We start from the raw sequence: 16125 nt of genomic DNA on the forward strand, positions 1-16125 counted from the left end.
TTGCCTGCATTACCTTCAGCTATCTGTGACTTCACCAGTGTCATGTTTGCTTTCTTTTTTAATCTGATTGACTAATTTAGAAAAAGGAGAATGAACAACTGGAAAAAAATGGAAGCCCAAAGCATAATTAAAGTTTAGATCATATTGCTCTGCTGGTATTTCCTTAGAATCACATACCATTGTGCAAAGGCTTCTGGTAATGAAATAACACAATGTCTGTGAAATGTAAAAACATAGGAAAACATAAATATGTATTTTCACTTTCTGACAGTGCATTAAAAAAAGTCATTTTTCCCCCCCTTTTTTTTTTTCTCTAACTTCACAGTTTTTTTACTTCAAAGGTCTTTTAAGTTTAAGAATAGGCATACTTTCTCACAGGAGGAACTTGCTCAAGTATTTGAGATAAAAACAACAAATATGAACATGTCTTAAGGACTTTATTACAAATCACTTATTCACTTTATCAATCATGCTTGTCTAGCTGGTTATTAAGTTTCATAAAACTTATTACCCACTAGAGAATTATGTAGGATAAAAAATTCTGAATATCCTACACAAAAATATAAACACATGGAAGCAAACCAAATTTCAGCCCTTAAACGAAGTATTTTTGTACTTTAATGTTTGTCATTTTATCTTTACAGGTAGCATTAGGCTCTGTCATGGATTAACCCCAGCCAGCAACGAAGCGGCACCAAGCCGCTCGCTCACGTCACCCTGGTGGAGAGGGGGGAGTCACGAGGGTAAAAGCAGGAGAAGTCATGGGTTGAAATAAGGACAGTTCAATGGGTAAAGCAAAAGCTGTGCGCGCAAGCGAAGTTAAGAATGAATTCATTCACCACCTCCCACGGGCCAGCAGGTGTTCAGCCATCTCCAGGACAGACAGGGCTCCACCTCATGCAGTGGTGACTTGGGATGACAAACACTGTCACTGTCTCTCCTGTTTTCCCCAGGTTTATGTGTAGAGCAGGACACTACCTGGTTTGTAACATCCCTTTGGTCAGCTGGTGCCAGCTCTGCTGTGCCCCCTCCCGCCTCCTCATGCCGCCCCAGCCCCAGCCTTCTCACTGGTGAAGCAGTACAAGAAGCAGAAAAGGCAAGTGCAGCTCAGCAATAGCAAAAACATCTCTATATAACCAAACTGTTTTTAGCACAAATCTAAAACATAGCCCCATACCAACCACTGTGAAGAAAATTAACTCTACTCCAACCAAAACCAAAGCAGGTACCATTAATTTGGATTCCAATTGTGAGCAACCGGTCAATATCCTGAAGAAGCTCTATAGACTTTAAGAGACTGGACTTAAATTGACATAAATGGCATTAGAAATTTGGGTCAAAAATTCAAAGATTTTTTTTCTTTCAGATTAAACCCTGAGGCCTTTTACTAACATTGTTTCCAAGTAAAATAAATATTTACTGTTTCTGATACTCTGCCTCCAGGCAATTGATGCAAGAAGAGTGTGATTTAGTAGCTTGACAAATATCTTAAGTGATATAATAATACTTGCATGTTTTGTAGACTGTGTACCATTGCAGCTTCCTTTTCCATCTGCTTTCTTTTGCTATTAAAATAAGTACATGAAAAAGAAAAAGAAACTAAACCCAAGGTTCTTGTTGATTATATTGATTCCTCATAAAATTTGGTAAAATAAAATGTAGACTTACTGCCAGCATGGCTTTGCTTTTCTTTCTTTGTATAAGTTAGCTCAGATTCTTTCTGATTTAAAGAGCAGATCTTATTTCAGAGTTTGGTAAGTATCACTGAAGATTTATTCAATTCACTAACATTCACTCTCAAATAAAAAGATGACATTTTAATCTAAAATAAGATAATGATTGTCATAATTTGTATGTCAGAGAAAGTCATGGTCAGCGACAATGACAGCATTTTTGTACCTTTTCTTAACACAAACATCTCTGATTGTTAGATCGGAAAAATTCAAAAGGGATTAAATGAATGATTTTGAACAGCATTGTGTGTCATCTTTGGGTTTAGCTCTGCCCATGTGTAAACAGGCTTAACATTGTCATTGAGACTTGCACCCATTTATGCCAGGGATTAACATGCCAGCGTCTCTCTCTGTGAAATCACAGCTCCACGCTAAAGAGGCAGCTTCTCGCTACTGTTATTTTCTTTTCATTTTAAGTAAATGCACGTTTAACTACAGGCTGCACTGGTGGTTTGTGGGGATGGAGATTAAACCTGAAGTGAGCACAGAAGATTCAACTCCGCTCCAGTTCAGAGTAAAAATTGTTTCTCTGAGGGATTGTCACCCACATGCAAGTGCTAGAGTGCAAATCTCCTCCTTGAAATGCCTCACACTGCCTTTTCACTTCTCCACCCACAACTCTTTCTCATGCTCTCACTGTTGAGACATGTAATCAATGTCATTGGAAGCTAAGCTGCCCGATTCCTCAGAACAACATCTGACTACTGTGCTTAGTAGGGAATGCAGAAAACAGAGATATTTAAAATGGCAAAGCCTTTCCTAGTGTAAAATAAAAGACTAGTGGTAGATTTGGATTCTCTAAGCCCATCTGCTAAATCCTACACTGCACAAGAACCCTTTTATTCAAGTTCAAAGATGCACTCCTCCATTTAAAGAGCACTCGTTTTATCAGAAGGAAATGGAAGCTAAAGTGTGCCTGACACTAAAGAAAAAAAAAAAAAAATAGTGCTGGCTTTGCAATGAAACCCTCCAAAACAGCCAGTCTCAACCAAGCATAATTAATCAAATGTAACTCTTATAGCAAACCAATTACTTTCATTCTTTAGCTTTTGGCTTGTCCACGTGCCAGTTTACGGTCAGGAGTGACAGGGAAGTGTGGCAAGACCATTGTCACTCTCCCACTCTCTCAGGAACTGCACTGAATTTGTCATTCCATATAAAATACTAAGTGCTGTATGATTGCTACAGGACTACATGTTGTCATGCCAATTAGGATGTTCTCTATTTTTCTACCTTTTCCCCCTCTATTTATTCTTAATTTGGTAACAGTGTCTACTAGACCCATTTTGTATTCAGGGATATTCTTCAGCTCTGCTCTTGAGCTGAATGTTGAGCAATGTTAAGATCTCACAAAAGGTAATGACAAAGGTTTTAGGATTGCTATTTCTTGGTTTCTTTGGGTTTTTTAATTGGAAGCATTTAAAAATCTAAAATAGGCAAAATTTCCCATCCACACATAGAATGAAAATGGAAAAATTTAATACATCTAGTTTTTGGTAACTCACCAATATTTAAGCCTTGTGAACATTGAGAATCCTTGTTTTTATAGGCCACAGTGATAAATATATACAATGAAGGTTTGTTGCCTGCCAACTTGACTAATTTATCTTGTTTTTTGTATCATGTAAAGGTATAAATTAGACCTTCTAAATACTAAAACATAACATTATATGCCATTCTCACATTGTCTATCATTCAATTCCCAAAGCTGTCTTCATATGAAAATTCCTAGAGACATGAAAAGACTTCATAATCTATTTTTACTGCATCTTTTTCTTCTTGCTAAACAGGACACACTACAGAGAAGACTATGCACTGGATTTATGCAGTAGCTATAGAGCATTCTATTTTTACATCATACTTAAGAATTTTAACATTTTGGTTGTTTTTATAACTAGCAGTATACACTAAGTCTGGTTTTTTTTAATGAACTTAAAATTTCATTTAGTATCAAAACACAGGAATGCCTAGATTATTCTTAATCTAATTATTTATCAAATTGTATATGTCATCTGTGGGTTTTAGCCTTATTAAGCTAATTCACTTGCTTCCTTAATCTTTTGAGTTCCCTTCAAAATTGTAACAACCCGATCAATAAAATATGCTCTGAAAACGAGACTATCTTGTTGCTAACTCCTTTTTCACAGCAACAATTGACAAGATATCTTTAGCTAACATTAGGCATACAAAGCTTCAAAACACAGATATTAGCTTTAATACTCTTGAAATACATTATACCTCAAATAAGCAAAATTTTCAGCCTCTTTGATAAGTGCTCCTCTGCAACCATATGTGTTTTAAAATAACAAAACATATTCCATCTCTAAATTGCTGTGATCCCAGATGAAGCTTATTCTGCTATTTTTCTTTAAGTTTTATTTCTAGTTTATACAAATTCATTTTAAGTTCTGTTGAACAGATGCAAGTATAACAGAAACTGATATTGGGAGGCTCTTCACAGTGATAATCTGCAGATATTGTCTTGATTTAAATGGGACATCATCAGAACGCATGGAGTAAATTTAATTGTTCTACCTTGATTGCACACAATCAGGATACAGACACTTCTGGTTTTCTCTGGTATTTGCTTCCCAGGAGGTTAGGATTGTAGCTTCTGTCACTACAGGTTTCTACTTGAAAGCAGGTAAAAACATTGTTCCCTAAGGAGAAAGCAAAAGCAGGTGTATCACACACTTGCCTGCACTGTTGAAAACGTGCATAACACATACAAACTACAACAAATGAAAAACTATCTTTTTAACATATTGAAATGCATTGTGAGCATATGGATAAAAGGAAAACCTGTAATATTCCACTAAGATGTGAAAATGCATTACCACTCGGGAGAATAAAAACTTTGAAGATAGGTCTTTCTACCTCCAGCCCTTATACTGATTGCTTTGCTTACTCAGATTTCGCCCTATTTTTATGACAATTTTCTCTTCCCTTTCTCTTCTCACCTCCACTATTTCATTTCATTTAATTCTTTTCTAGGCCCAAGGTACTCACCCTGCCACACTGTATCCTGTTATAAATCTTCTCCATAAACCATGCCCAGTGTCCTGTTCCTAAGTTTCCTCTTCTACATCTCATTTTTCTTGGTCAGTCTATCCAAGCTTCCTTCTCATCCTAGTTCCCAGGGGAAACACTGACTCCCTCTTGCCTGCCTTTGAGCTGCATCTTCATCTTTCTCCCCTCTTGCATGCATGGCTCTTGCTTTCAAATCTGGCAAGTTCTCCTTTTAATTGCTTGGTACTAGCAAAAGGTGAAGGATGGTCTCTCAACAGAGAAGTTTCCTTCTCAGCTCAAAGCCCAGTCCAGGCATGACCTGTATGCTAGGAGGCACAGGTAAAACGAAGAACCTGCTAAGACACCCACGGCAACCCATGTACTTCTCACTGACTACAGACAAAGTGCAGCTGCAGATAGGAGACTTACACTTGTCCAGATTCTGGATGATTCTTAAGAGAAGGGGAACTGGCACATAACTGATGTAAAATACCCTTCATGTCCAATCCTTGTTCCAAACGTGGAGAGAAGTTTACATCTACTGAAAGGTAAAGTGAACTGTATTACTAACAATAGCAGCGTTTAATATTTTTGCAATGTGTATCCATATTTTATTTCCAAGGTTCTTCAAACACACATTATGAAGATGCTCTGTGGAGAAGAAATGGTTTACATATGAACAATTATCACAGACATCAAACCCATATTCAAGGACAGGTTGGATGGAACTTGGAGCAACCTGGTCTAGTGGAAGGTGTCCCTGCCTGCAGCAGAGGGCTTGGAACTAGATGATCTTTAAGGTTCCTTCCAGCCCAAACCATTCTATGATTCTCTGACACTTGACTTAAAATGATTAAAAAATACAGCCACCACCACTATATATAATTTAGACTCTATACAATTCATTGTATTCACACAAAAAGAAAAAACAATCTGTACAGAAGGAAATTCAACTCCCTTTTTTCAATTCTAACAATAACTCAGCCAGCCAACTTTACTGCAAATGTTTGTGTATATAGCTCCTGGGGAAATTGCTTAGTTGTCTACTATGCGTAGGAAGAAGAGGCAGCAAACCATATGTCAATAGATCAAAGAGCACACTGGAACAGCGAGTAAAGTTCACACCAAAAAAGAAAATGAAATAGCAAAATTTATGTTAAGTGATTTCCGCTGTTGTTTAATACAAATTCTGGGGTTGTTTGCTATAAATTTTTAGTCATTACTAACTAGCAGAATCAGGAGATTAGCCGTGCAGTTTCCAAGACTATAAACTTTTCCCTAGGGTGTTCCTAGAGTTTTACTCAGCATGATGAGTCTCCTCATCATGCCTGCATTTGGCTGCCCTCTTCACATTTGGTGGATTTGTGAATATGGCACAAGTACCTGCCTTGGTTTTGCTAAGAAAAAGGCAGCATTTTTTTAATATAAGCCATTTGTTATTGACTAGATACTTCAAAATTAGTGTAGGAAAAAGAGTTGGTCACTTCCTTTACTTTTTAACTGCCTCACACTTGCTTAAAAACTAAGCAAGGTCTAAACCACTGAGTATCATGTACATCTAGGAAAAAAAACCCAAACAATAGTATTCATAAAGCAAGATAAAGCCAATGAAGCCAAAGCTCAGTTCTAGCAAGACTACCTTTCTCTAATTGCTATTAGTAAGCCATGCTTGAAACAACCAAAAAAAGGCCACAAAAAATTAAAGAAAATTTGCAATTACAAATTAAAATGTTTAGTATTAATAGAATGTGTATAAATTAATTTTATCTACACATCTTATTAAAGAATCAACTTCATATGTCAAAAATTAAACTTAAGTGCATTTTTCTATATTAATAAATTAGGTTTTCTTTCCTCCAAAAATTAATTAACGATAAGCCATTTTAAACTGCCTTTTCTATACAGATAGCTACATCTCTTTTTCTTCTTTTATTTCAGTAGTCCTTCTTGCTTAATGCAGATCATTTGGAAGTGTTTTAAAAATGCCTTTGATTAAGCTTTTTGAAAACTGAAATGTCATAAAGCCAAAATACAGGAAGTGCTACTCAGGTTCAAAAGTTCTTATTGGGAATGATGCCTTTTTCCATATCCTCTTCTGTGAATCTTGAAACTGTTCAGACAGTGGATATTCCACACTTTAAATAGCAGCTGATCTTATTACTTCCAAATCAGGCACTATTATTCTAAAAGAGGCAGCCAATATTTACGCTGCAAATTGTGGAAGAGAAACGGCCAATTTTGCTTAAGGCCATTCAAAATTCAGGGTTTGTTTTTTTGTGATGTCACATTTCTGTTTAACTAACAACACAGCATATTAAAATCTTGCCTGAATCAATATATCCTCGTGAGTGCCAAAGCAAACATTACTTTAGTCTCTACAAATGGAAAATTTACGTCACACGCATGAATAAGACTGCATGATGCTCAAGAACTTATCATCACCACTCCCCTGGAAAATTCTACAAGTGAAAATTATTTGCACTAGCTAAGAGCTATGCATATTCAAAAGTCACAATCAATAAAACTGACTAGCAACGTATTTCAAATATAAGGAGACATTTATTTATATTTTCTGTGAAAGTGCTACAATCTCTTGGAGCTTTAAGAAACACAGCTGTGTTTTAACCCTTGATTTATACCACAAGAGTTTTATTGCAAGCTACAATAATGCCACTGCTAACCAAAGCCTCTTAATTCATAAAACAGTATCTTCCTCTAATGGGAGTTTCAAATATATCAAAAATGCAGGATCAGACCCCTTATTGCACCTCATTCTTGAAACACATCTGGTTTAAAGGGGATGAAGCTACTTGGCATTCCCATTTAGATAATTAAGGGTTTTCTTCCTAGAAGACCATCAGCCCTCCTTAGCTTATCAACTAACAACTTGCAAAAAGAACAACAGGTTGGGCTGTCAGCTGTGCCATGTTTACCCTTCAGACTAAAACAAAAGCAACAGATGAGACTTTGAGTGTCACTGTATTAATGGCACTCAAAACTACATTATAGATTACATGCACCCCTTACCCTTGTATAAATAAGAGATTTATTTCATTCATTCACCTGTTTCTTGTTCTCTCCTCCTTGTGGCAAAGTGATTTAAAATTATATTTAAATAACAAAGTGATATAGTGGCATCTTCAAATATGAGCTCAACTTTAAATATGAGCCTCAGGATCATGTTCTACATTTGAAAACAGTGCATGCAGTTCAGTTTTCTTCTTAAAAGAATTTGAAGTACTAATGTAGTCCCCTCCTTTACTGTATCCCCACCCGGTCAACAAAAAACATCATGTTTTTTCTTTCTAATATACACTCCCCAGGAAAGCAACTTATTTTTGTAAACAACAAAAATATCTCAGCTGCCAGGTAGATTACCATTCTAGTGTGATGACATTACTCTACAACAATATTAATAAAATGTACTCAGGACTACTGGCTTTGCTCCTCCCTCTAGCGTATCCAACATATCATAAAAATAATATTTGTACTTATCAAGACAACAATCCAATATTAACTATTTGGTTTCAGAACTGTTTTGGCATTTTGGTAGTTCTTTTCTACAGGAAACGTTCAGTTTACAAGCTAGAGCACTTTACATGCAATGCATTGTATTTGCATTTGGCATGTTCCTTATGAGCACGTAGATGAAAAGTGGAGTATTCAGCATAATAAATCAGTCACAGTGGAGGACAAAAACCACTGAGTATACATATGATATGCAGTTAGTGTGAAATGATAGCGATATGCAAATCAGAAAGATTTTTGTCTTCATTATTTATGCACCAAGAAATTTCCCTCCACAGAGGAAATACAGTTGTAAGACACAGTGGTTGCAAAGGATGTGACTCAGAAATTAACACAGTGCAGCTGTAGTAATAGTGAGAAAAGATATTCTGTTTCTCTAAATCTCTGCAACAATTTTGCTTCAGACTAAAGCTTTTTACATATTGAGAATTTTAACAGGAATGAGGTATATATTTATACTTATTGACTATTCATATTCAAGGGAATAAAATAATGCCTGGTCAGTTATGAAAAGATTATTGCATATAAAGCAGAAGTCAGAAATGGCCTTTTTCCCCCACAGATTTTTCTCACACATATCTATTTACAAAGAAAAGAAAGTCAGAGAAAAGTTTTCAGTTCAATACATTTATTGAACTTGTTTAAACTTATCAGTGACTAACACAACATTTACTGGAAATATACCTATTTAACTTTGCTTCAGTTTCTGAAGTTCAATTATGTACTACACTTCTGGAGTACAATTATTTACAAGGGTGCCTTTTGGTGGTTTCTTCAGGGTTATGCAGAGATAGCAATGGCTTCTGGAACTTGCTTTGTATCCAAACTCGCTGCATTTTCACTTTTTTCTTTCTGTTTACTTGTAATCGCCGATCAACTAGATTCTGTACTTCGGTTAATCCAGCCAAGTTGAACATGTTCCATACCTCATCTATATTTTCATATGAAGAATTATTGCAATTAAAAAAAAAAAAGTCAATTGTAGAGTGCAGTAATTACCAACCTGTAGTTCAACCAAAGATGCAAGTAAATCTGTTTTGCAATTTGAAAGCGAAAGGACACTTCCTGTAATAAGGCTTTTGTTAGAAATTAATTTTCACAGCTCTTGATTTATGTTGCAGTAAAAATTGTTACGTTGATGCCTAAACCACATTAGTTATTACTCACAGCATCCATAGATACCCTTTCTTCACAGGGTTCAAGATGCCACAGTTGAGTAAACAGATGCATGCCATTTGGTCACTGTTCACGTTATCAAGATAAAGCTATTTCCCCTGACAAATGACAATCCAGACTCCTATGCCATAAATAGCTACAAACTCTCCTTCCAAGCATGTTTAACTCAATTTTAACAGAGAAATCATGTGCATGTTTAAATAATAAAATTTAAGCATACAATTACACACAGGATACTTAAAGAAATTTCCAGTGATGTCTGTAAGCAAACTTGCAGGACCCCAAATGCAACAAGTGTGCACACAAAAGAAATAATTTCCTTACAACAGTTAGCTTTGGGCTTTCTAAAAGCAGAGAATTTAAAAACAAGCCAATAAATCTTCTTTAAATTTATGTTTCAAGATGAGTTTTCATAATCCAAATCACCCTGAGAAACACTCAACCCTTTCTATGCAACTATAATGTACCATACCTTTGGTAAAGAAATATACTCTGGTTCCATCTCCTCTTACATAAAAATTTTCTGACAAGCAATGACCTAAGAAATTAGAGCAGTAATGAGAAAGGACATGTCATTTTTCTTTTTTCCAGAAAGAGCTAAAATGAACAGTGAACTACAAAACCATTTGGGAATTACCTTTTTTAAAACGAAGTTGAGCTGTATCATATCTTCCGTAGTCTCGAAATAACAACACTCCTCCAGGTTTCAGTAGCTTAGCCAACCTATTTACAACCCCTTGCATCCTTAGAGAATAGATGAGATGCTGGTGAAGTTTGCAAACATAAACAACCAAGTTTGCTGCCCACAGACCAAAAAGGCAGCACCACCTAAGAATGTCTAGGACAGTCGTGCACAGAATTACAGTCTTGCCCATATGAACAGAAGTGTTGCACACACAGAAAGAAGTGTATGTACACAAAAAGTGAAAGTGCTTTGAGAAATTTCATCCAGCAGAACTAGAAGACATTAATTATACAGCTTGAAGAAAGCTCAATACCTCCAACTCTGCAACCAAATTTTAGAGGTGCCTTCTAGCGGAATTGAAGTGTGTTAAAAATTGACTACAAGAGGAGCAATTATCAAAAACTAAACACAACTGCCTAGAGAAAAATTACTAAGTAACCATTTGCTGAATATAAATTCGTCCCTCTCACATGTATTTTCCATCTTTTCAAAGTACGTAAGTTGTGCATCATGATTCCCTTGGTTTTCTTTTTCATTTCCCACTTTCAAAGCTTCCAGAGAAAATGTATACTGAGCAAGATGAATCTGGATCACATTTTCCTTTAGCAGTCATTTTAATTCTATGAGATGGCAGTAATGACTAACACATCTTTGGAAAGTGGGTCTCACGACACAGATAATTACATGAAAATCTTTGTGTGTGTGTATACACACACATGCACACAAAAGCATCCATGTCAGCCCTGGGGAAAAAAGGAAAAAAACCCAACCAAACCAAAAAAAACCCAAAAAAACCCAACAATGACAAACCCCCCCAAAGAAACAAACAACATAAAGAAAACGAACAAAACAGAGAATCAACCACAAAAACCTCAAATGTATTCTTAAAAGAGCAATAGGAAAAGATCCACAGAAATTCTGACAGAACATCTGATTACTGCTTCTACAAGCACAGTGACTGAATGAATCACTGTTGTCCAATTTCTTTCTGGCAGCATCACTGGTGTTATGGAGATCCAAAGTCTCCTGATTGAATTGTTTTTGAAACCTGGACCATAGCTTTGTGTGACTCGTGCTCATCTCTGAATAAACAGAAAGGAGAAATATCCTATACAGGGAAGGTTTTTCTGTATAAAGCTAATCACTAGTGGCAGGGAAACAGTTCTCAGGCAAATACTGTTCTGTACGCCAAGCCATTTTAATGACATTCTTGAAGTAATAAGTGTATTGTCACACAAACAGCATGTATTTCCCTCCATATAACCTAGCTAGAGTCAAGAAGTTTAACTTATATGCCCTCTTTTACATTTTTTGCATGAAAAAAGGGCATTTTCACAATCAGCCAACCTTAAGAGTTACAAAATTTGGTTCATTAGACATCAAGAGACATTAGCAAATGCTAACAGTACTCAACACCACACATGAAAATTAGATCAAATATTCTTAATCCAAACGAGTTACAAAATTATAGATGCATTTTCGTTTAAAAGGGATCCATGCAAGCATTTGAATGTAGCAAAATCAGCAATCTAAGTCTATATCAACACATTGCAAGGTGTTAAATCATAAATGTTTGGTTTTGATCACTAAAAATGACTATCTTCTAGAAGACTGTCAATCTGTTTTTTTAATATCCTATTTTTTTTAATCTGTCACTTCTAATAGAGATGTACTTAGTTACAATATACCTCTTGTATTTCGATGGTGACTGGAGACTCACTAATTCTAATTAGCCTGACCAGCTTTTCTCTGGAAGCCTGAAAATGGTAAATAGCATTTAAAATACCTTATATATGCTATAGCCTTATTAAATAACAAAGATTCATCATCTTCTTTATCTATTATTGAAAACCTCCAGTTAAAAAAGAGATTTAACCCATTTGCTTTGCCCTTTGGTCTTCATTTACCTGTCAGGATGAATAGTAGAGAGCACAAAGACAAGGAGAATGACATCCAGGATCTCATCTGGAAATGGATAGGGTAAAGCATCATCACACACATCATGAACAAAGGCAGAACACCAGGCTGAATTGTAGGACGAATGTGACTGTCAGGAAAAAGATAAAAAGAGGCACAGAGAGAACAGTAGCAGTTAATACGTTTACTGTGACTCAAGAAACATTTTTTCTTCAATTATTCTGCATTGTAAAACATCTCATATAAAAGCCTATTCTGTCCGGTATCTTACTCAAGCTGAGAAGCAAGCCCACTGATGGTATTCATTCCTCTCTGCATACAGGATGACTTTGTTCTTTGGAATATTGAAAACTTCAGTTAAAAGTTGTCAAAGCCATCACATTCTTTTTCATGAAGAGGGCTTCCTGGCAGCCTCCTGAATTACAGGCTTGCAAGGTACTCTGAAGCGAGTGCATGAATTACCTTTACCAGCTCCACTGCTCCTGAAGCAAAATCACAACAGTATAGAAAGGTTCCAGGTGTATTGCTAGGAAAACAAAACCAACATCAGTTAGAAAATGATTAATGTATAAGATGAAAGTCTACATCAATGTTCATGAAACTTCAGAGGGTCCTCTGGGGTTCTCCACAGGTTTGATCAAGCATGCTTTATTGATGTCTGGCACATGGAAAGCCACATAGGTTGTAACGAGCCAATAGGGCAGACAAATTCATAAGAATACCAACAGACAGCTAGTACAAAAAGAATTATAGCCTTGTCAGGGAGGAAGCAAAAAGGAAAAGAAAAAAGGTCACGGAGGGCTGTCAGAACTGGTGACAATGTCCTGGTGCTGTAATGCATAAATGCACATTAATAGGTCACATTTTCTTACAGGAGCACCGCATTAGTAGCCCATGCATGCAGTTTAATTAGCAATATGATTTGGGCAGGGATGGAGAGTTGCAAAAGTTATCCAGTTCTGTAGAAGTTTGGGGTTCCATGTATCACCTTGCTGATCTTTTGGTTTGATTAAGCATTATTGGTTATTGTACTCCATTATCTCCCTTGTTTTCCAGCTGGGATGAATAAGAATGTCCTGTAACACTATTTTCCCTTCTCTTCCCATCCAAGACTCAGCCAGCTGCAAATTTCCTTGTACCATTCATCAGATACTAGTAATTCTAGAGAGAAGTGTTTTCACCTCTGAAAGATGAACTGAGAAAGCTACTCAAACCCACTGAGAGGTGAGTTCATGACCAACTCATGATCAATTTAATGAATTAAAAATATATTTAAGATTTTGGATAGATGGCTTCTTTAGAAAGGAATCAATAAACTCTGCCAGTGCCTGTAAGATCTCACAGTATATACAGCTAAGTTAGTGACTTCTAAAGGCTCAACAGGAGAACACTTCTGGAATAAAATACACCCCATGCTTGTTGCTGAGCAAAACCTTTATCAGCTCTGTGACCACCATGAGAATTGATGAATTTACATATTTATTATGAAGGAGGACAAGCAGCCAGTCTTTGGACCGAGTCAGTCCCTTGGGAAAAGTTAAGCTGATTATCTAATAGACTTGTTAGAATGTTGGGGGGTTTTGTTGGTTTTTTGGGGGTTTTTTAGAGCAGAATAGGAACTATGTAGAAAGTCCACTTGAGACAAAGACATGGCTTAATCTGGATGGTGTTTTCATGACACACTGTCTTCATGACAGCACTAACTTAAATTTTAAGAGAGGCAGGGGGAAGAGGTTTAAGAGTTACATTACTAACCTAAGTGAAATTTTCTTTTGTAGCCAGGGTACACTTGCTTGACACTGGCTGGTTTTTATATGCATATAATTATATGCATATAGATATATTATTTTATATGCATATAATTGCCAGAATGGTAATTTTTATATTATTACATTCACAGTGAAACCAGCTGTTTTATAATGCCAAGCCTGTGTAGAGATAAGAGATCTTTCCATCAGGTCATATACAAGACAAACAAGCAAGTTGCTCAATGAATCAACCAATGTGATTGAAGGATTTATGTACTAATAGAGATCTCCAGGAAAAATACCAAATGAGTAGATTCTTAATTATCAGAAATGTCAGTCTATGACTAATGACTCCTGTGAGGAGAACACAAAACTTTGTCTCATCTTTTTCAATACAGCCACATTGTGGCTTTTCCTACATAGGGCTCCTGTCAAAGTTTTTATATGAAGCCAGGCTCTCCTCTCACTGCCTGCTTTCTAAAGCAAAGCATTTGCTGTGGGATGAAGATGCATTGCTAACATGTAGAGGTTTCATGTATGACCTTGGTGCATTACCCAATTCCTCCAGCTGTTTCTGTATCTGCAAAGTGGAGTATTTTTGTGTAATGGTGATACTAGCACTCAGAATTCATTGATAGAATAATGAATTGTGTTGTTCTCAAGCTCTTAAAGGCACGAATAAAAAGAAATCTATTTCAACCCTTGAAACATACATAACCTTTCCAATAAAACCTTCCTGCCTACATGGACAGGAGGACAAGCTGTCATAACAGATTCTTCTAAAACTAGAAGCTCAGTTGATTAAGATGTTTCAATGAATTAAGTAATGTGATACAGGACTTGTGCCTTGACACTAAACCCACAAGTGATGTGACAAATATACCAGCCAATTCAGAAATAATAGAACTTCTTTCCAGTATGTCATATCTATGGTCTCTATCATTTTTGCCTTCTGAAGAGATACCTGGTATCTTTACAGGGATCTAAAAGACAAGAGAATATTTCACTTGCCTGAGATCAACTACAAGAAATCAGCCTGAACACACCCAAAGGCAAACTTTGTCAGCAAATATGACCCCCCAAGACCAGGGTGGAGTACATGAGGAGTATCCTATACTGATGCTACCAACATTATTTGTGGTCTGACACACTAAGAATCTTAGGGCTGTAAAATGGTTCGCTCAACACTTCCTGCAGCACCAATCCAGCATCCAACATTTAGTGAAAATGAAGATGTGAATACAACATTCATATTTGGAAATCCAACACTATGTACCATAGAACTTTCAGAATAGGAAAGACACTGTTTCCAGCTCCACAACCAACCTAAAATCAGAAGAGAAAGATAAAGTTAAAATAAATGAGCAAATAAAACCTTTTTTTTGTTATTTTTGTCTTAAATTAGTTGGCTGGTAGAACCCATTAGACTTGAAGGTATGTTGGACAGAAAAGGTACAATCAGTTCATACCACAATTCTCAAATCATTTACATGATCACATTTCTCCCCAACATCTTCCTAAACTTAAGAGAGAATCCATCTCTCAAACTGCATAAGAAAATGTAATATTCTTGTCCAATTTCACCATTTGGCAAGAATGCAACAAGTACTTGCACTTTTAGACAAAGCACTTAAACTCACACCCTTCCTTAGGAAATAAGAAACCTGACTTTCAATGAAAATGGAATGTGACAATCTAGCCCTACTCTGATTAGGGAAAAACTTTAAAGGGAAAACCAAGTCCAGATTTAGGTTTCTCTGAAAGCTTCTGCCATAAATGAACGTAGTATATAAAATTCCAAAGGCTTATTTTCTTGATACTTAGTAAGGGTCTTTATCAGATTTTTGAGTAATTAAGTGGAGCACTATATGATGAGCAGAACACTTGCAGCGCATTACCTCTAATATTCGGAAAGTGGCATCACAGCCAGGGAAGGATTCTACTTTGCCAAGTTCTTCTCCACAGTTTTTACCTTGAGGATTGTCAGTAAGAGCATTTACTTGATTTTTATTATATACGTATCCTTGCACAACAGCAGAACCACCTCCATAATTATTCTTCCAGTATTTTTCTCCTTCTTCAAACATCCCATTTTTGAGTGAAAAACTGTTGTCGTTAATTATTTTTGTGTGTTCCGAAGATATTTTTTCTGTTTTGAACTCTCGTCTCCTTTTTTCTGGAAGAATTTCTGGAAACTCCAGAAACAGCCAATTGCGATCCTTGAAAAAGTTATTTTTATGTGTCTTGTAAAATTCATTCCAATATTTACTGGCTTCTCTCTCATATTTATCTGAAATTAAAACAGAACAAAACCTTGGTGAATATGAGC

At 36.2% G+C, this 16125-nt stretch overlaps 1 protein-coding gene across 4 annotated transcripts in view; it reads right to left on the reverse strand.

The window, feature by feature from the left end:
- The window catches only part of METTL8 (methyltransferase 8, tRNA N3-cytidine), a 42404-nt gene that overhangs the window by 11627 nt on the left and 14652 nt on the right, over window positions 1–16125 (reverse strand). For 2 of the 4 annotated variants that reach the window (XR_009208049.1, XR_009208047.1), the window contains exons 5-13: window positions 15695–16086; window positions 15073–15122; window positions 12511–12574; window positions 12039–12178; window positions 10084–10190; window positions 9919–9984; window positions 8955–9201; window positions 5172–5280; window positions 4269–4393 (exon numbers count right to left, since the gene is read on the reverse strand). Coding sequence is in view for 1 of the 4 variants with exons in the window: in XM_040070033.2 (XP_039925967.1) it covers window positions 9014–9201; window positions 9919–9984; window positions 10084–10190; window positions 12039–12178; window positions 12511–12574; window positions 15073–15122; window positions 15695–16086 (1007 nt within the window). In the remaining 3 variants the exon portion in view is untranslated. Of the gene's footprint in view, window positions 1–4268; window positions 4394–5171; window positions 5284–8923; window positions 9202–9918; window positions 9985–10083; window positions 10191–12038; window positions 12179–12510; window positions 12575–15072; window positions 15123–15694; window positions 16087–16125 lie in introns of those variants that run through there. The other 2 variants (XR_009208048.1, XM_040070033.2) reach the window with 2 other exon arrangements.

This window comes from Hirundo rustica, chromosome 7 (genome assembly GCF_015227805.2).
Source record: "Hirundo rustica isolate bHirRus1 chromosome 7, bHirRus1.pri.v3, whole genome shotgun sequence".
NCBI lineage: Eukaryota > Metazoa > Chordata > Aves > Passeriformes > Hirundinidae > Hirundo > Hirundo rustica.